Raw genomic sequence first — 21,460 nt, 5'->3', positions numbered from 1 at the left:
GGACAAGCTCCCTGTGATGTTTTGGGATGTGCTTAGAGCCACAGATGATGTCTGCCCTGTGGTCTGTCCAAGCCCGGTTACCTGCCAGCAGGCATTCCTCCTCCAGACACAGCAGGAGTGTTATTTGGCCTCCCATGCAGGGCATTGCTTCCAGACGCAGCATCTGGCTTTCTCCTCCAGTTTCTTTAAAACATCTGCTGATGTGTTGCTCATTACAGAGCATTATATTCAAGCAAGACTGAAGAGTATACTCATTTTAGAGTGGCTAGCATTACAGAAAAGGTCTTGAGCAAGTGCAGTGCCTGGGGCTGTAAAATGATGATGAAGTAAGCACATAAACCCATGCTGGAGCTGTCTGTCACTGAAGGAGACTTTGCTTAAAATGATGGTCTCTACAAATGTTCATCAGGCTGAGCCACCATCAGAAAGAAACTTGGACTATGCCTGACATAGACATTATTATGAGCCTCTGAGGGATATTCGGAACTTGATCAGGAAAGCCTCCTTAATTAACAAATTTTCTGGCTACGGAGTGAGAATCCTCCTCAGTCCTTTTCCATAGTCAGCCAAATATCCTGGAGCTGCAGTAATCCAGGGAAGAGTTCTTTGTAATGATAATGAACTTCATCTGCTGCAAATGGAAGATACTTTCCATGAAAGGGGTGATCATACCATGAAAATAAATCAGACAGGCAAGCCAATCTCCCCTCTGCAGCCAGCATGGGATTGCTGCTAAGGCAGCCATCTAGTGGCTCGTTCTGACTGATCTCATTATTCTTTTTTTTAGCATCAAAATGGCACCATAAAACCCTTCTTCTACCCTAAGGAATTATTTGGCTTATGGTCCTTCAGGCTATGAGAGAAACCATCTCCTGCCAGTTGTAACAGGAGGAGCCCTAGACTTGGGGGAGCCAGAAGGAGTAGGAAAATAGGACACTCTTGGTGTGCATCTTTGGCCAGAGGATTATCAAAAGGCAAAAGGTGATAAAGAGGGAAGTGCAGTTAGAGCTGGTGATTGGCTTCCATATGATGAAAGCATGTGGTTCAAACACTAGCTTAGTCATCGCTGAGGTGGTGACCAAAGAGCAAATTGTCCTCTTCAAGTTTTGAAATCTCGTCAGTCTTGAACAGTGCTGTCCATGGAAAGCGTGACTTCACAATCAATTCAGTTAGCTGAAGACAGACATAAAAATGCCCACAGATGTCCTGCATGGCTCTACCTGCCAATCCAGAAGGGCACGAGTCTCCCATAGGTCCTGGGTCATATTCCACTACTTCCGGAGGTTTCTGGGATACCCTTATGACATCTCAAATGCCACTAAATTGCTATATCTATGCAACTGAATCAAGCTCCTTCAATTCATCCCAGCTGTTGTATGAGAAAACCTGTCAGCAAAGGAACTATCTTAAGGATATCTTAAATTACCTGAATTTTAAGGGAATATAACAGGCTAGAAGACTGTTAGTAGTTCATGATCTTAAACAGAAGTGGAGAGAAAGTACAGTCCCTCTTCTAATGCCTCCAGCTTCTTGCATCCTATGGCAGCCTGTTTGTGAGGTCATCAGGGCTTCTTTGAAGCTGTCACACAAGTAAATTTGGAGTTAGGTGTGAAAAGGAGAAATAGGCTGTGACAAGACGTCAGTTAAGATAGCGGTTGATGTTTTCAGATAACTGGGCATATTTGTCACACCCAGTAGAACTGGGAATAACATAGGCAAGACAATTTGTAAAGGGGGCACCAGCAGGCCATCTCCTATCTGTGGGAAAGAGAGAAGAAATGTTTTGGTGAGTACTTTGAGAGAAGCAGAAGGATTCTGCAGAAACTTAAACCTATTAAGTTGGACATCTGCTGATATTATTCCTGTACAGGGAAGATAAGCAGGAATGTTGAAAGTCGTCAGTGTGCAAATCCTCTGCCAAGAGGACCAGATGAAAATCAGAGAAGCCTTCTGGCCCAGGAGGCATCCAGGTAGAAGCTGGGCACAATATGTGTCTGCTTTGGTGGTATCATGCAGTACAAGAGCAGTGAAGCTAGTGAGAACATTCTTGCTGTAAGGCTGAGGCTGTCCCTTAGCTAATGAAACTCAGAGAGAGAGCTTGTCTCGGAGAGAATGGATGGGCCTCCTGGCTTTAAACAGGAGGAGCATTGTTGAAAAGCCGTGTGAAAGGCTTCCTGAGTTTGGCCAAAATCCACGTTAAGATCACCTTGGGTGCCCAAAGCCAGATTTAATGATGAGGCCTGGAAGGCTTAACCTGCACAAAGTACCTGTTTCAGGGCAGATGTAGAAGACAGTCCCTGAACCAGCCAGCACGAGGGAGCTGATTGTTGAAGGAAGCCAGTTGTTTAATGGGGTGAAGCAGATGATCTATGCTGTCTTTTGCCTTTACCCTTCCTCAGCTTGCACAACCTTTTGCCCAAGTCAGACTCATACTGAAGCTGGGAGTCTGCTTGAGCCTCTGCAGGGGGTCTTAGGGCTAGTTGTGAGGAGAAAAATGGTGATGGTGATGGAAAAGTTGCTGCTTTTAGGTGCCTCATGGAGGTCTACCCCATTGGCTTTATGCTCATTATGATTTGGAAATTGTCTTTGATGAAAGAAGGAATCAGGATTGAGTGAGCTGGAGTTTCTTTTTTCTCGAATTAGGTAAATTAGGCAAGTTAGACATTTAATAGGGATATGCTTTTCTTTGAGGTGATAACTATTGTTTGTCAATATTAGGCCACTGCAGGAGTTAGAAACTTGAAACAAGGTTTCGAGGAGAGCGGATTGAATAGGATTTGGGAGGTGATGGCTGGACTAAAAGGGAGGAATGAGGAGGTAAAAAAAAAGTCATCAGCAAGGAAAAAAGGAAACCAAATGAGTCAAATGTCTATAAAATTCTCAAAGGATGAACAACTTGTCCATGACATGCAAAAACTCATTTGGCTCAGTCTTGTGGTTGAGAGGCACTATTGGCAGGTACGGCATTAGGTACCATCTATACTGTGAATGCTGTAACAGATGAAGCAGGGGTGATAGCCCCTTTTCCTCTAAGATTCCAAAGGCTCCAAATCAAGTGCTTGAATGTCTGCACAGCCAGGATGTGCGAGTGTGTGTGTATACAAATGATCATTCAATGGCTATACTGTTGTAACTTGATTTTCCCACTAAAAGTTTGGTGTGCATACTTAGTGTTGCTTAGCCAACATTTTAAAATGCTTTTAGAGTCAAAGCAGAAGCTTTAAACACAAATTCCTGGTGTACATCTTATGCTTCACCTTCTTATTTATGTCATTCAGTATCTCCCTTGTTCTGTGAGTTAACATAAAGGGTGAAATATGGGTTGTCCCTTGGTAGAGGAAAACAGATTTCATCCATTTTGCTTGTGCTGTGTTTGGCAGCTGACAAACCAGAAAGCAGTTGTGGTCAGAAATAAACTGACTTACGTGGCTTTGAAAGTTTGCAGTTAGCACTGGCATGTCAGTCTAGCTCTGAAAGTGTCTGCCTGGCTCAAAAGGGTAATTAAGTTTAATTAAAGCGGAGCCTGCTTTAATTAAACATCTCATATGAGTCCAAGTCAGCATGGATCCTGCAGTAGGTTACATGCTCGTTTTGCATGAAAGCAGTCTGCCTATGCTGTTTTGGCTGTCTTTGTGTTCAGTGTTTGGACATGTGAGGTGGCACAATTGTGATGCCATCTCAGTTCTCCCCCACCCTCTGGGGTGAGAAGATGGTTCCTGAGCAGTGTCCAGCTTACTGCCTGCCTTTCACATTCAGACTTTTTCCAGCTGTGTCTTGGGTGTTTGGGTTGGGTTTTTTTTTAGCAAATCTTCACTTTCTAATGATCATTATTTTCTTTGAAAGTTCTCCCTGATACAAATGCCCCAATGCTGAGCATACTAAATGTCATTATGATGAACCTGAAAGTCACCACAGAAAAATGGCTGTCCCTTACAATAGTGGTGTTAAAAGCTGTTCTGTACAGCGTGTTTTTACAATGCTTTGTGTCTGTATGTATTCCAGACAAAATAGGAAGACTCACTTTTCACTATTCAAAAATCAAGACACAAGATTCAGATTATGCTCCCTTAACTACCTGTGAAAGCTGTTTTTCACCCTGACGAAGTTACAAAACCCAATTAATGGAAAAGATTATCCCAAACAAGGGTCCCACCATACTCCCCAGTGTGAGTATGCTGGCATCATATTCTTTGTTTAGGCACAGAGAAGACACTAAAACTGCTACTGTCAAGCTTTCTTGCATAAGTACCTTGAGCACTGATGCCACCTCTGATGCAAGTCTACTCGACAATCAAGAAGTGTTGGCAGCATCAACGCTCTAAGCAATAACATGACTTGGAGCACACACTGGCATCTAGCAAGGCAAAATTGAAATGTTTTTCCAAAGGAAATACTACTAGCTGCTGCTGGGAGCTGACAAGAGCAGCAATAATCAAAGGCAACGCAACAGCTGTACCAACACTGCTACTCATCAGAAACCCAGTCCCAGTGGCAAAGTATGGTGTAAAAGGAGCTCCTATTCAGTGCTGACACCACTGAACCTGTCTATGTGGCACTGCTGTTTCAGGAGATGGTTCTCATTACCATTGCATGGTTTATACCCTTTCCAGCAAACATCCAAAGGAATTCTCTCAAAGGACTATTCCCAAAGCATCCCAGCTGAGGGATGTGAACTCATGGCTGGCAGTGAATGGACCAACAGCATGCAGTGCTGTGTCCTCATGTCCATCCCTTTAACTCTACTGGTCCTACTTGAATTCACTCTCTCAAACTAAGAAGTCAGTAGGTCCTGTTGGCATTCTTGAAAAAGAGATCTTGATCTTTGTCGTTAGCAACAGCTAGGCTACATTTACCATTCAGGAACTGGTGTAAAATCTTGTAAAGAGCAAGAGGTGCCTGCTGTCCTCACCAGAGGAGCTTTCATCACTCCGTGATTAGACAGTCATGTTACTTTGGTCTTGACATTAATGACTTTTAGGATTTATGATGCTGGCTTTCAACAGTAACTGAAAGCTTAGACCTTGGAGATACACATCATGCATAAGAATTGCTCCCTTCCTCCCCACAAAGAGATGTAGCAGCTTTACTTCTTTGGCCGTGGCAGTGACTCATAAAAGTGCCCTGCTAGCTGGGGCTTTTTACAATAATATGGCAACATAATCGCTAGCTGCATCTTGGGAAAAATCAAGATCCATCAAGAGTACTTTAAGGATTTGGGCCTTTATTTAAAAATCTGTCTCTGACCAAATGACTATCTTCTTGCTTCAGGAGATGGGAGACATGAGCGATCTGGAGTCTAGTTGTTTTATGTATGTATGTTTTCTTGCTTTAATGTGAGCATCTTAACGCAATCTACTTACATATGGTTCCAAGGAGAACTGTGAATATCAACTGGGGGTCACTGTCAAAAGGCATCTGGAGCATGGGCAGAGAGCTCTACAACCTGTGTGACTCCTAGATCTAGTGGCTTTAGTCACAGATGTCCGAGATGCCAAGAAGTTAAGGGTAGTTGTGGGCACGGGCACTCAGGGATGGGCTCCCTATTGCTGTCACCCTTTGCGTGTAAATCCAGCCGAAGGGCTAAGAGCCTTGGCAGGACCATCCCTCAGGCAAGGTCTAGGTTACACTGACTTACAAGCACTGGATATCCTCTGCTTACCTCATTAACTTCCTTTCTGCATCCTTTTGACCTTTTTCTCTGTTCTGCTGTATTTCTCAGGAGCTTGTGACAAAAAGGCAGCTTTTTTAAAGGCATCGAGGTAAATTCTTGTTTGTTCCAGAAATATTTTTTATTAATAAATCAAACTTTTATTATTTAAAACCAGAGGAAATTCTTTACATGATAAACTATGTATTTATATTGCTAAATAAGACAAAAACCTATATACAAAAATAGTTAAAGATCACCAGTTAACATTCTCCTTACTGCTACAAGGTAAATGGATGTTACTGGTGACACAATTGAAAATCAGGCCAGAGGAGGCTGGGTGACATCAGGAATTAAGGATTCCTCATTTAAAGAGGCTATTGTTTTAGATCTGTCCTGCACACATGCTGACCTGTTAGCTTTGGCTTCACTTCTTCAGACATTGATACAGAGGATACTGGTTTCAGTGTAGATAGGATTGCTTTTCCCCAGTATCGAAATAACTGAGGTTTAACTTCATTGTCAAAATTTTACTGGAATGTTGCTGTGCTGTCAATAGCTTTCTCACTTTGATGGTTAAAGTGGAGAGCATCTAGTGTCTTTCCTTAATTAGCATGTGGTGCAGTAACCAGCTTTCCAAACCCAACTTGTTCCTGTTCACACCAGCAATGTCAAAGTTCGCTAGAAAAGCTTTTAAATCACAGTTGAACTCATTCTCCAATAAAACTTAAAATACATTGCAAAATGGTGTGCCACTGAGATAATGTCTTTCCCCCAAAAGAAAGAAGCCAACTCTCAGTTACCTTTCTATTTACCTTAAAAATCAACTTGTTCACAAACTAAAAAGGAAAAAAATGAAACGTCAATCCTGCATTTAGGTGTGACTGAGTTAATACTCATTCATTGTACTTTACTAGAAAAAAGGCAAATTTGCAAAATAGGAAGAAGGTCTGAAGATAATGGGAATTGAGTTATAAAGCAAGTTACACACAGAACACATTCTGCTACAAGGATGGTATTTTGTAATTTTTTAATAAAAGCAAAAACTTCTTTTGCTGTTAGAATCTAATAAATCCTGAGGTCAGAAATGATTTGTGAAAAAAATCAAGTGATGCCAAACTTTCCCACTCTATCAAAAACCTTCAGATTTTATTTGAATGAAACTATGCTTAGAAATAATGAACAACATAAATCAGAATGCTTTTACCCTTTAGATTTTCAGCTAGATTGTCTGTGAAAACAACTACTCATCCAGAAACATCTAAGTTCACTCTTCTCTAAATCCACACTGATTCTGCTAAAGATGGTCGCTGCCATTAGTCCTCATGTACCAGTGAGGTCCCGTTGCTCTGTTCTGTTCTTGACTAATAAACGTACCATTAAATCAGTTGGAACAGAGAAACATGCAGTGATGCAGTAAATCTATCCTCCCAATCACCAGCTAATCTATATTTACAGAGCTCTATATACTACAGTGTATTGTTTGTATTCTCCAGTAGGAAAGAAACTGTCCAGAGACAAAATGATGAGATATAAAAGGCACAGACCTGTCACTGTATATAGACAAGGAGGCACCCAAATCATATCAACTTTGGTCGGTAATGCCTACCTTAGAACTTGGTATTTGCTTGCTCTTTCATTGCAAGCAGCATTGTTTTACAACACCCCAAGTGTTTTATGTCATACTTACTATCACCCATCCTCAAGGTACATAAACTTTATTTGTTATGTTTCCACTGCACTTTAATGAATGAGAAGTAATCTCTGAAAAAGCAATGGACACTAAGGTCAGTAGAAAACTGTCGTTAATTGGTATCTGAATGGTGCTACCATAGACTTGGTACATTTCTGGAGCTCTGTTATTTGACTGAAGTTTTAAGATGTGTTTTATGGCTGGGTACATATATCCATTACATAGACTACTAGTTTAAACAAGCTATGTTAAAGAGCTTAAAGTTCAGAACTACCAACACCCTTCTTCAGCCTAGAAGTGCAGCTTAAGAAGATGAAAAGATTACAGATGGTGGTTGCTCTAATCAGGCTGAACACTGCAAGAAAGCCAATTCTGACATTGACTTTTGCTTATGTTACTCGTATGTAATGGATGATGTACACATCAAAGTTTGGCCTTCCATTATTTTTTTTCCTAGTAGGTAAGTATGACAGCAATTGTTCCTTATACCACTGCCATACTTCTATTGTTAGCTTGCCATTGATGCTTACAAAAATGTCAAATGGGCTCATTTAGCTAGTTAATAATGTCATTAGCTCAACTAGCTCTCAAGGGCAGAGCTGACTAGATGGCGAGTGCATCAACTCTAGTGGTGTTTGCCTTGACAAGGGGGATGGAGATAAGCTGGAGTAAAGGTCACAACTTGTTCTCCTGGGTGTTTGTTTCTAAGCAACCCAGTCAGTTTGTCCATGGTTACAGCACACTGGGTTGAGTTTGTTTTGCTTTCCTGCCTCTGCAAGTAAGGAACTGATGGTGATGGCCCCTTTGAAAAGAAGCTGCTGTGCTCCACATCAGGTGACTGAAGAAGCTCCTCATCTACAGGCAGGAGGCTTGGAAGAACACCTACAGGAGAAGCTAGTAGTAACAGAGCTTCTTTTGAATCAGAGACTTCAAACTAGCTCTTGCCCAGAGTATAAAACATAAATACAATTAAAAAACCTCAAACAACAATCCAAGTTTGTGTGAGAAAGCATGAGCATCTTGAGACCGACTGAATGGACCAACGCTTGTTTTTGTGCAGTAGTCATGCTGAAGCAAGTCTGTCCAACTTCTTAGTGCAAGTTAACAGGTTAAGGAACAGCTGAATGGCTCACTTCGGGATGGGTGAATACTAGAATGGTATTAACAGTCAGTAACCAGTATAAATTAGATATACCTGAAAATACCAATTACTAACGCAGGGAGCTTGCAGAGATGACGTATGCCAGCAGCAAAACAGGACTCAGATGACTGTGAGCGATCCGCTGGAGATTTACACAGAATTGGTTTTGTGGTTTTTCTGCCTTTTCTACACTGATTATAAAGGCTTTTTCAAACAGATGAGAAGCAGGAAGCCTGCCAGAGCTTAGGGACAGGAGTGCTCAGGGTGCACTCTCCAGGTGCAGGAGTGCTCGCAGCACATAAAGGCATATGAGAAAAAACAGACAGACTTTGCTTCTCAGACGAGGAGTTTGGGCAATCACATTACTAGGACCGTTCTTCATAGGCAATGTCAGGGCATCTGTCTCAGATAAGCACGTCAGAGAAGAGGTTACAGAATCATATACTAAAATGAGCAGTAACAAATTCCCAAGACCAGATGATATTTGTGCAAAATTTTCAGATGCGTCCAAGGATAAAATAGGTAATTTCTAATTGTCATGTGCCATTTCTCTCATGAAACATGATACTAGAAAACCGGAGGTAGCAAATTTGATGCCAGTTTCTAGAGTTTCAGGAGAGAGCTAGGGAACACATTGACCCTCCCGTCTTTACTGGCCAATTGGCAAGAAATGTAATGCAGATTGAAGAGATGAACACACTGCGAAGGAATCAACAAAGTTCCTGTCAACAGAAGTAATTCTTCATAAATTCATTAGTTCTTTGGAGTATTCAGCAACCCTGAGGACACGGGAAATCCAGCTGATATAGTTTAACTTCAGAAGAGATTTCGCCACATGCCTTTCAAAGGCACTTAGAGGATATAGTCTGAGGGGATAAGCAGGAAGGTTCTTGCATGGATAAACAGCTAAAAGACAGAACAAAGGCGGCTAGGGAGAAATAGTTGCTTTTTACAGTGGAAAAGATTATTAATGCTTAGTTTATGCAGTTCAATATATTTCTAAATGATGTGGAAAATGGCTGACCACATTTGGTGATGCTACTAAGGGTACTAAAGATAAACAATGAAGAATTGCAGAAGGACCTCATGGTACTGAGTGACAAGGCAAAAAACCAGCAGATAAAATTTAGTAGTGATAGACGTAAAATAAGGCAAGGAGAAACACCACAACATTCACAGTGATGGGCTCTGAGCTTATTATTGCCATTCACAAATTATATTTTTATACTATGCCAAAGAAAATTTGGCAGAATGCTAAGCAGCAGTCCAAAAAAGTGTATTGAATATTCAGAATTACTTAAGAAAGAAACAAAAGGGAGTGCGTTATTCAACTGTATGCACCTGTGGTGTCCCAGCATCTCAGCTAGTATTTGAAGTTTTACTGTGCTCACTTCATAAAGGACATAGTGAAATTAGAAAATCATAGAATCATGGAATCATAGAATGGTTTGAGTTGGAAGGGACCTCAAAGCCCATCTAGTTCCAACCCCCCTGCCATGGGCAGGGACACCCTCCACTAGACCAGGTTGCCCAAAGCCCCATCCAACCTGGCCTTGGACACTTCCAGGTATGGGGCATCCACAATCTCTCTGGGCAATCTGTTCCAGTGCCTCACCACTCTAACAGTAAAGAATTTTTTTCTAACATCTAATCTAAATCGACCCTCCTTCTGCTTAAACCCATTACCCCTTGTCCTGTCACTAGACTCCCTCATAAACAGTCCCTCATCATCCTTCCTGTAGGCCCCTTCAGGTACTGGAAGGCCGCAATTAGATCTCCCTGGAGCCTTCTCTTCTCCAGGCTGAACAATCCCAACTCTCTCAGCCTGTCTTCACAGGAGAGGTGCTCCAGCCCTCTGATGATCTTCACGGCCCTCCTCTGGACTCACTCCAACAGCTCCATGTCTCTCTTGTACTTGCCGCAGTACTCCAGGTGGGGTCTCACAAGAGCAGAGTAGAGGGGCAGAATCACGTCTCTCGACCTGCTGGTCACACCTCTTTTGATGCAGCCCAGGACACGGTTGGCTTTCTGGGCTGCAAGCGCACATTGCTGGGTAATGTTGAGCTTCTCATCCACCAAAACTCCCAAGTCCTTCTCCTCAGGGCTGCTTTCAATCCATTCCTTGCCCAGCCTGTAGCTGTGCTTGGGATTGCACCGACCCACATGCACAACCTTGCACTTGACCTTGTTGAACTTCATGTGGTTCGCATGGGCCCACCTCTCCAGCCTGTCAAGGTCCCTCTGGATGGCATCCCTTCCCTCCAGCGTGTCAACCTCACCACACAGCTAGGTGTTGTCGGCAAACTTGCTGAGGGTGCACTTGATCCCATTGTCCATGTTGCTGACAAAGATGTTACACAGAGAAGGTCCCAGTACCAACCCCTGAGGAATGTCACTCGTCACTGATCTTCACTTGGACATTGAGCCGTTGACCACAACTCTTTGAGTGTGACCATCCAGCCAATTCCTTATCCACTTGAGTGGTTCATCTATTGAATCCATGTCTCTCCAATTTAGGGACAAGGATGTCATGCAGGACATCATTGTCAAATGCCTTGCACAAGTCCGGGTAGACGATGTCAGTTGCCCTTCCCTTGTCCACCGACACTGTAGAAGGCCACCAAGTTTGTCAGGCACAATTTTCCCTTAGTGAAGCCGTGTTGGCTGTCACCAATCACCTCCTTATTTTCCATGTGCCTGAGCATAATTTCCAGGAGGATCGGCTCCATAATCTTGCCAGGCACGGAAGTGAGACTGGCTGGCCTGTAGTTCCCTGGGTCTTCCTTTTTTCCCTTCTTAAAAATGAGGGTTATGTCTCCCCTTTTCCAGTCAGTTGGAACTTTGCTGGCCTGCCAGGACTTCTCAAATGTGATGGCGAGTGGCCTGGCCACTTCATCCGCCAGTTCCTCAAGACCCGTGGATGCATCTCATCCCATGGACTTGTGCACCTTCAGGTTCCTTAGATATTCTCGAACCTGATCTTCTCCTACAGTGGGCGGTTCTGCATTCTCCCAGTCCCTGCCTTTGCCTTCTGTGACCTGGGTAGTGTGGCTAGAACACTTGCCACTGAAGCCTGAGGCAAAGAAGTCGTTGAGTACCTCAGCCTTCTCCATATCCTGGGTAACCAAATATGCAAAGACAAGGATAATTGAAAGTATGGACCAACTTTTATATGTGGAATGATTAAATAGCTTAGGACAGTCTTGGCTGGAAAAGAGGTGGCTGAGAACAGAATATGACATATCTATAAAACTGCATTGGCAAGGAGATGGTGAGTAGGCTTTGAATCCAGTATGATAATTAGAAGGCAGAAGCAGCCAGAAAAAACAAAAGGCGGCATTTCTTCTGACAGCGCATAGTTAAACTGCTGAACTTTTAACACAGGATGTTGTGGAAGGTACAACTTTATCAGAGTTGGGAAAGTGACTGGGAGAAATAATGGAAGGAAAAAAATCTACTGAAGGCTATTAAATATAGACATAACCCATGGGAGGTGACGAACACCAGTTCAGCGGAGTCTTATTTTATACTTTATACTTTTTCCCAGCACCCCTCTCAACCAGGTAGAGGAGGGTATGGCACTACATCGGGTGACCCACCACCTCTGTTCCTGTGCAGCGAGGAAGAGGACAGGAATCCCTACTCAAGCTGGTCACAAACAAAGATTACTGTTGTAATACAATTAAGACTAAAATCTTCTATTAGAAATAGTGCTGACTGTGCTAATACAGCACCCCAGCAAGGGCCAGGGGACTACTTGCACGGGTCACGCCAGGTAACTGTCCTGCATGCAGGGATGATTTTCTTCTGTGATCCCAAAGGCTAATGAAATCCATGGATACATACTAGGAGAGAGACAGTTTTTTTATTGTGCGACTAGTCTTGGAATATCACATGCACAATTTAAAACAGGACGTTAATTAAACCGGAAAATTTAACTGGACATACAGAGCACTGCGAAGCAGTTTTGGATGTCGTACGTTTCGCAGCCCTGTGTCTTCAGTGTTCTGGGGAACAGGATGAAGTGTCTCAACTCGCCCTGACATTGACCTGCAGGCCACCACTGACATAGAGGACAGCTGCACCAGTGACAATACGTAGGGGAAAAGCCAGTGTAAATGCAGCCTGAAAGGGGTAATTGCACTAACTGCACCTGTATGTCCTCTCAGCTTGTTTCAGTGGACAAATTCACTGCCTCCTCTGATAGAAACTAAACAGCCCCAGACTACTGCCACAGATATACCGCTCTGGATAGCCACCCCTCATCTTAGTAATTACTGGGTTTGGAATTACAGCGGGGACAATAATAATTTTGAAGAAGATTGTTAACTATCTTCAAGTACAAAATAACTTTTTGAAAACACTAACAGTCAAACTACTTGAAAAGAATGCTTTCCATTCAGAGTTTTCTTAGCTTAGCTGGCTTCTTTGGGGGTCAATACTTTGGTTGCATAAATGTGAAAGTTAGTTGTCCTGCTTTTAGGATCTGTATGAGTAAGAAGAAAATACTGTTTCTCTTGGTAATACAGAGCTAATATTGCTAAACACTGAGTCATCACTAGAACTGCCTACTAATTTCCAGTAAAGCACAATTAGGCAAACCAGCCACAGACATAGGAATTACTTGGCAGTGCTAGGTTAACAGTTGGACTTGATGATCTTAAAGGTCTTTTCCAACCAAAATGATTCTATGATTCTATACACTCTGACTACACTCAAATCACACCAACCACATCAGATAAAGAAGATAGCTGATTTGTTACCGTTCTGTCCTTCATTTCTTGATAGGAAGAACCTGTTCATCTTGAAGGCAGTGCAATGGATGTGAACATTAAGTGGCTTAAGCAAGAATATATGAAAACTCAGAGAAATTGGAAAGAAGTGGATAACAGAATGAATGTGACAATAGAAATACGGAGGAAGATGATCAGCGATAAGGCACCTTTAAAAGACATTCTTAGACTATTTCCTTTCTTAAGATGCCCTTATCAGGTAACAGAGCTATTTTTAATAATGACATCATTGAATTCTATGCTACAGATTTGACACAACTGTAGGCATGTGTTTTAGTGGATGTTTCCATTGAAGTATCCATTGACACTGTCCTCTTTAATCTAACTCATGTTTTAGGTGCTAACCTCACTTTAAAAGATTTACCAGTCCTGTGTTAAACATGCCACACACACCACCAGTGGGTTTTCGGAAGTGCTTTGGTGTTACTTGCCATATTGCTCCCCTGCTTTGCAAAGAAACGAAACCAACCCCTCTAGTTCATAACCTTATTTTACTGAGCTAGTCTTATCCTGTCTTCAAAGTGTGCACCTCGTGTTGTTTTCAGTTTTGGTTTTGAGGATTGCAGTAATACCAAATTTTTCTTTTTCTTTTAGCTTTTTAGGGAGTTCCAGCTTCTCACACACATGGACATTTATAAGAAAACAGTTGAGATTTTGGAGATTTATTCGGAAAACATACTATCTTTGTATGCGGTGAGGAATAATCCAATTAACATTATGCTGCAAGAAAATCTGAAGCGGCACACAGAGGAAGATATTCTGAAATGTCAGTACAAATCTTCTATGCTCTGAATATCAGAATTTTGTTGTAGCTAATCGTTCTTACTTATGTAACTAAACTAGCTCAAATTTACTGCAAAACCATTTAAAAAATGTCACAGTTGCTTGAAAAATATATAGTGATAGGGAAGCATTAAGAATAAAAGCTAATAAATTACTAGGAAAATTAAATCAGGTATTAAAACTATGTCTTTCCTAGTAAATAAAGAGTGCAGGTTTGATGATAAAGTTAGTAACTGCCTTAAAATAAGTATTGATAAACGAGCAGAATTACGTGTCTCTAGATATGTAAAAGAGTGCCTATTATTTTCTAAAAATACATGCAGAAAACTAATTTTCTGGTTTAGAAAGAAATAGTCCCGTATAAAAGAGACGATTTTCCGTTAGAAAGACACTGTTTCTATGGCTGAAGTCTTCATCCCAGTGAAATAAAAGCAGCAGTTACCGCTAACTGTGTTTCACATCAGCGCACAGCTGGTGCCACTCGGAGCGGGTATCCCAGCCGCGCAAAGAGGTCCGTGTACCTGGACGCGCTTGGCTCGCCGGCTGCGAGGGAGCGAGCGCCTGCTGCCGCTCAACTTCTTTCAGTCCCAGAAATCCTGGGAGTGCGGTTCTGCAGGGGAAAAAAAAAAACCTTTGAAGCAGTTACTCAGAATCGTTTTTCTTCCCAAACTGCAGCTGATGATGCCTATGCAGGAGCTTAGCTCTGACAGAAGGGATCCTTAGACTGTCCTTTTCTATCAGAGACGTGTCATGCCAGGATGTCAAGTCAAAGGTGACACAGAATGAACACGTCTGTTTTCTATAGCAGTTTCACTCCTTGAATAACCAGGCTATTTCTTAAAGAAACAAGCAGAGTAGGTTAAAATACTTGGGTTTTCTTTCTTTAAGCTTGTAAGTGCAAGTACTCAATAGGTCATGACAGATTAAAAAGTGCCAACAAACAGCTTAATCCAGAAACCCTTTATGGACTTTCTACTCATACCTTTGGCCTTAGAAAGCTATGGATGTTGTAATTAATTTCCCCTTTTCTTATCCCATATGCCCACAAAGATTTTAACTCATACCTTAGTAAAGTCCCAAGGCCTTTACTTTCCTGTTTTTCCTCTCACAAACAACTTGACCTGGCACCTCGGTAATAAATGCCTGACAAGATAGGTTCAGCGAAACACACCACCAGAAGCCTGACCTGCAAAAAGGATGCCAGGGTCAGTAATAGCTGAACCAGAGGGGTGACGGGTACGACGTCCCAGAGGTCCTGCAGCACCAGCTTGTACCACAGCCTTCGAAGTGGAGTCCTCTGGCAACAGGGCTCCCCAGAGATGTCCGATTTACTGGGGACAGAGGAGTTTGGGGACAGGCTGCGGGGGTGGGAGGGCTACTCAGCTTGCAAACTCCACTAAAAGTAACCCAAAGGATTGCTTACTTATTGTGAGAAATTTAATTGTAATATTGAGTAGCAGAGTGTCATGAATGATTTGATTACTACTGCCCACTGCCAGGCACCTAAAGCTTCACTGTGGTACAAACTACCCTTTGAAATGGACTGAACAACAGTTCCACTGCTGAACTGTTTCATAAGCCACAATCTGCTTTTCCAGGATGATACTGCAGTGCCAGAACGTTTTCATTTGTAATTTAGCAGAATTCCTTGCCTTTGACAGATATGAAAACGACTGCTGCATGTTTACTCCTGCCAGATGTCTTTGGGGACGATTCCAGTCTGTTTGTTGCAGTGAACGAGGAGGTAGGAGACAGAGCACCGGCAGTCTTGGTCTCTCTTCCACGTCACCTGGCTTTTCAGTGGCTCAGCTTAGTTCCTGGAAAAGGATGACATTAGCCTGCCTTTTGGGGAGAAGACAAATATTGATAGAAATACTAGCTAAATTCAAAGCAGTGTTATTAGGCTTGCTTACTTGTTTGATCTGTTCACCAAAGCGATGTTGTGACATCATTTGAAATATTCTTCTTTTTTTAATTTAGGTGAAGGTGGTGACACCCGTGTTGGAAGTCAAAAATCCCTTCAATGTGAATTCATGCGAGTTTGCACTGTACATAGAAAGAGAAGAGCTAGCCCAGCTCGATGACTGCACCATGGCCCTGGCGGCGCTGGTGGCTGCATTCCACGTGTTCGACATCCCGTGCCCGAAGAGAATCCACAGGACTCTCAACTTCCTGGAGTCCCTGGTCTTTGAGGTGAGGAGCCCAGCATCCCTGTCCACCCAGGTCAAGAGAGGGCTGGAGGTACCCGTGTATCCCAGTATCTGATGGTGTACACAGCACTCCTCTCGGGAGCATCCGACATTTTGTCAAAATAAAGCCCTTTGTTGTGAAGATCAATCAGTGCCATTCTTTCTGGTGAAAGTGTATGTATATTTGTAACTCTGTTATGTTTAATAATGCCCCATTTTTATTGTACTGGCTACTTTTTAAAAAATTTAAAACCCAAGTATTTTCATTATTGTAAATGGAAATTCTAGAGCAGTCTAGAGGCATTAGAGATAATAAAATTTTCTAGATTACTGCGTTGTTATTTTTCTGTATGGAGCATTTAAAAGATTCAGATAGTCTTCTGACTGTCAGAATTTAAACCCCACACTTGTGAATTAATGTGAGCACCTTGCTGCTTCAGATGCTAATACATTTAATGTTTTGAAGTGGCACAAATTAAAGATTTACTTGCTACCATCATTTCATTACCTCACAATCACTGAAAGCCAGCTCTAATAATTTTTGTGTTTTAAAATGGTGGGCCTGATTTATAATTTACTATTTTTTCGATGCATGAAACATTTTTTTTTTTTTTCACATTAATCTTGAATTTGCTAAATAGGGATTCTGAGATGAGCTCTCAACGTAGCAAGAATGACTTCTCTGGGATACTGCCATGTGCGTTTGTAACCACAGCTTTGGCAAGAGGGAGAGAACTCTCTTTCTGAATTTGTTCCCCCGAACAAATTGACCACCTGGAGAATCTCTGCTCACACAGAGTGGAGGCCCTCTCCTCTCTTCTTCCACACCCTCCTCTCGTCTCCCTAACGCTCTCCTCTGAACTCCCACATGTCTGGAAATCCCAGGGACGGCTGTCTGACAGTGCACGACTTTGGACAAGCACTTAGTAATGGACAGTAGCAGCAGCCAGCAAACATGACTCATTACATTAATGAGAAATTAAAATGGCTTTTTATTAAAACACTGCATTCTACTAAAGAGATCAACCTCCCACCAGTTCTAAAAATGCCCACACAGGAAAAGCAGCATTTGTGGTGACGACGATTCCTTAAACTCTCAAACACACAGAAGTTTTGTTAAAACCTGGCTGTGCAGGGGTGACTCCAATGCAGACATTACGGTGGGAGCCCCTGCACCATGAGGGGAGATCGCTGCATTTAATGGCCAGACCTTCTTGCTAAAGTCTTAGGATTTTTCATGCGGCTTCCATGGAATCAGGGGACAACCTTTACCTGCGTGACAGCTGGGCTACCTCCAACACAACATACAAACCAATACCGACTATCATTTTAAAGATTTAGGAGGTCTCCCAAGTGTTTTTAGTTTCCGAGTGAATTTGTTGGGTATAGTTTTTGTAACAGAAGTGGCTACACCCTGCTATCTCATCACATGGGATACAAAAGTAAGGATTATGCATGTCCTCACTGCTGTGAGTGATAGCTCTATGAATAAGAAGTTAGGTTCTGTAACATTTAAGTGAGGTTTATTCTACATCTTGTAAACAGAATTAATTCAAACCCATTTATTAAACCACAGTACTTTGTAAGCAGGTAGATAAAAATTCAGGGACCTGCTAACATCCCAAGTAATCTCTTGGCGAGCAGCACATCTCTTCATTGGTTCTCACTGCAGACTACAGAGCTGGCACACAAGACAGACACAGAGGGTGAGGGGAAATAGACTACATGGAAGGACTGAAGGAAAGAAAGCAGAAGAATTTGGCGTTTTACTGATTTGCACGGGCAACTTCAGTTGCTGCCAGTGCCAAAATCCAAGTCCCTCAATGGGATTCTGATTGTGACAGCAAGTGCCTGTCAGCCTTAGGCACAAGCGTTTTGGGAGAGGGCAGGCAGCAGTAGCCAAGTTGCTCTTTTATACTCACGGGCACATTGAGCTACGGTGAGGAATGACTCCACCCCACCCTGGGGAACAGCCGGGTTCATCTGAGAATCCTGGGCACACACAAATGTAACAGACGGCTCCAGTTCAGGTTTTATTTGTATTGTAGTACAATAAGAGTGCAATTTGAATGTACAAATATTGAACAAAATGTAAAAATATTATTTATGCAATGCTATGGAAGGAAATTAACAGAGCAATGCAACTTACTTCATACTGACCCTGTTTCACCTCATATTATGGCAGGCACCAGTCACCTACATCATCTGGAAGGGGCACAGAGAGTTCTTGAAATCTGAAGGAACTCCAGCCAAAGAACAGCCTAGCAAAATCTGTGGGAAGATGTAAAATTCTCCCAGCTCCATGCAACGGAAATGCTCTGTTTGTTCTCAGCTCTAAAGACTGAGCAACTGCCCACTGCAGCGCTAAGAAGAGGGCTACCAAAAATCTTGAGCCAACTCTCTCTCTTCTTGCAAACGTAACATTCTGGAAAAGTCCTCAGTATACAGGTAGCTAGGCTTTCTCCCATTTAAAGTGCATCTGGTTTACATCTTACGTACATATACCAAGTGCAACGACTTTCCCTGACAAATAGTTACAATAATCCTCCAAGAAAGAAGGTTGCCTCACCTAAGTACCTGCTGGTGGCATCCCTAGCGAAACGCACGCATTTTAAACCTAGGATGTGCCGATGCACCATATGCATTTAACTATACTTTTCCTCCGTGCTTCGTCTTTCCCCCTGTGCCTTACTCATTTATAAATCAGAGTTTCCAACTACGAAGTGGTGGGTGAAATAATTCTCCCACCATTGGGCAAACAAACCTATGTTGGATATAAAGCCAAAGCAGCAGTCCTGGCTTTAGCACACTGTTTTTCTCCACTGTTGTGGTAACTATACTGGAGACTGCATTTGCAAACACGAATGAATAGATTTTCTTTTTTGCTAATATCCTTACCTCAAAACCCACACATTTTCCTTCATGTGTTGAAGGACTGTAGCAGGCTCCCACATAAAAGGCTGGGACTCTATTGTGCAGCATGAACAAAAAGTATTCTATGAAGTCAAACTTTATTTTTCAGTTGCAGCCTTTTCTATACCGATCTTTTGGTAAAATACATTAAAGATGCTGGTGGAAAAACTCACGTAACATTTTTGTAATCGTGCAAAAGTAAAAACATTCAGTTATCAAAAAAGCATTGTGATTTCAACCTCAACAAGGTTTTTTTGTTTTGTTACAAGCAAACAGACAGTTTTATAATCTGTAAAGTATATGCTGTAGCATAAAGTGTCACGTATGTAACATAAAGTGTTTCATTTCTGAACTATGGCACAAATACGTATTAGCCATAACAGTCTCATCCGGCTACCTGTAGCCTAATTTTTGGCTAATCAGTTTTTATTTTGATAGTATGAAGTAAAAGCTTCTGAAAAGTACAATGGATACATGAAGTAGAATTCAAGAATTCTTAGAAAATATTAAGGTTCCCTTATATAATACAGCATAAATAGGTTTTCTTGATGTCCAGAGAAAGTTAGGGATCCTAACCATCCATGGAGAATTAGCGCCATTAGTTTGGTAAATAAGACTTAGCTGACTCGGTTGTTACACAGTACATTCTCAAAAGCTTGAACACTTCCCAGAAGGATTCAGATGTGTACTGGCTCTAGGAGAATATAAATAGTCCGCCAGTGCTGAACATACGTTTCTTCCTTTCTGAGAGTCCTTACTCAACAGTTCCAGCGAGTCTTTGTGCTTTGAATAAAACATGAGCTCCAGTGGAGAAAGCTGGCTCGTACGCATTTTCCATTATCTTCAAAGTTCATTGTGTGAGTTTTTCTCTGCAGCTTTGAACATCAGAATGGAATTAAAGATTTTTAGGGCTGGTCCCAGTTTAATGCTCATTATTTTGACTATGTCTGATTGGGTCATTAGCAGAAATGCTTCTCCATCAATTTGCTTCAGAAGAAAAAACACATAAAGCTATTAATAGGTCTGACAGTACAGCAGTATAGATGTTTCAGAAAACATGAAAAGAAAATTCCCAGCAATTTCAGACAGTGTAAAGGAATGGCTGAATACAAACACTTTCAAATGCTTTCAGGATAGCTTTGATTTCAACCTTTTAGACAGATCAGCTCATCCAAAAGAACGGGATGATGATGATGATCTTTCTGCTTGCAAACAACTGTCTGGCTAATTTTTAGCTAACCAGTTCTTATTTTTATACTGACAGTATAAAGTAAAAGCTATTGAAAAGCAAAATGGGTAAATGAAGTGGAATTCAACTGTACTGCAGCACCATAATGTTTTTTAAGAACTTAGCTACTCCTTTCATGCAAGACTCCATAAGAAAGCTTCTGGAGTTCACTCCCAACTGAAGAACTGGAACCCCCTTCAGGCCACCCCTTTCTGTTCATTAAATAGCAAATTAAAACAAATTTGGTCCCAGACGTAAACGGGGGCGAGGCTACATAAAACTGCTGCTTTAACACAAACCACAACTTTTCAAAACACTAAATATTTTTTCTGCCAGCTTTGTAGTGTTGCTATTTTAATAAACGCTACAAGTGAATATTCTCCTGTAAGCAAATCGTTCTGTCAGCAGGAGTGCTAAATCTGAACACGAAGAGCCCCAAGGCAAGGCTCTCACTTCCAAGGGCTTCAATGGGGCAAACTCTTCTCATGTAGGCTTCAAAGAACTTTGGTATCTGTAGTAAGTCTTCAGTGTAACATAAGCAGGACAGCTAGGCCTAAAAGCTAACTACAGTTAAATCAATCAGGAGCATTGCCTAGGCTTAAAGATACTAATTTGTAATTAAGTTTCTGTAGTACTAGAACACAAGCTTTCTGAATCGGACACGCTGCAAAGGAAGACACACAAAGTCCACCCCAGCACTGTAAGTCGAGGGACACTGCAGTGAGAACAGCATCACGCAGTTACCACAATTACTTTCTACTCATGTCACGCACGAAGCTAGGCTGGGTGGGCTCACAACCAGAAGCGTGCAAACATGGGGGTACCCAGCTTTCTGCAGCATCTTAATATAAGCAGGATGATGGTTCATTTCCACAGCAGAAGTTTGAATCAGTACTTTCTACTCACTGAAAGACCTACCGATGCCAGCCAGTCCATGCTGGTTGGCCTCGCTGGGAAGTTTAATTTACTACTCACAGACAAAGCATGAGAGGCTGAATCTTAACAAGGGGAAGTATTTTCTTACACCTCTGAGAATGAAAGTGTTTAGGATTCATCCATCTCTGTGGCACTTC

At 42.0% G+C, this 21,460-nt stretch overlaps 2 protein-coding genes across 10 annotated transcripts in view; one reads left to right on the top strand and one right to left on the bottom strand.

The window, feature by feature from the left end:
• The window catches only part of SAMD3 (sterile alpha motif domain containing 3), a 42,275-nt gene extending 25,815 nt beyond the window's left edge, over window positions 1-16,460 (top strand). The window contains exons 7-10 of the mRNA XM_075750067.1: window positions 13,270-13,473; window positions 13,869-14,040; window positions 15,719-15,801; window positions 16,038-16,460. Of these exons, the coding sequence (XP_075606182.1) occupies window positions 13,270-13,473; window positions 13,869-14,040; window positions 15,719-15,801; window positions 16,038-16,322 (744 nt within the window). The 3' untranslated portion in view covers window positions 16,323-16,460. The remainder of the gene's footprint in view (window positions 1-13,269; window positions 13,474-13,868; window positions 14,041-15,718; window positions 15,802-16,037) is intronic.
• Window positions 16,461-18,266: 1,806 nt separating this feature from the next.
• Window positions 18,267-21,460, bottom strand: part of L3MBTL3 (L3MBTL histone methyl-lysine binding protein 3) — an 83,977-nt gene continuing 80,783 nt past the window's right edge. For 8 of the 9 annotated variants that reach the window (XM_075748059.1, XM_075748066.1, XM_075748067.1 and 5 more), the window contains one exon: window positions 18,267-20,146. In XM_075748059.1, coding sequence (XP_075604174.1) covers window positions 20,003-20,146 — 144 coding nt within the window. In that variant the 3' untranslated portion in view covers window positions 18,267-20,002. The remainder of the gene's footprint in view (window positions 20,147-21,460) is intronic. The other variant, XM_075748060.1, reaches the window with a different exon arrangement.

Source organism: Balearica regulorum, chromosome 3, assembly GCF_011004875.1.
Source record: "Balearica regulorum gibbericeps isolate bBalReg1 chromosome 3, bBalReg1.pri, whole genome shotgun sequence".
Lineage (NCBI taxonomy): Eukaryota > Metazoa > Chordata > Aves > Gruiformes > Gruidae > Balearica > Balearica regulorum.
Note: the sequence above shows the minus strand (reverse complement) of the source record. Positions and strands in the feature narration are given on the sequence as shown.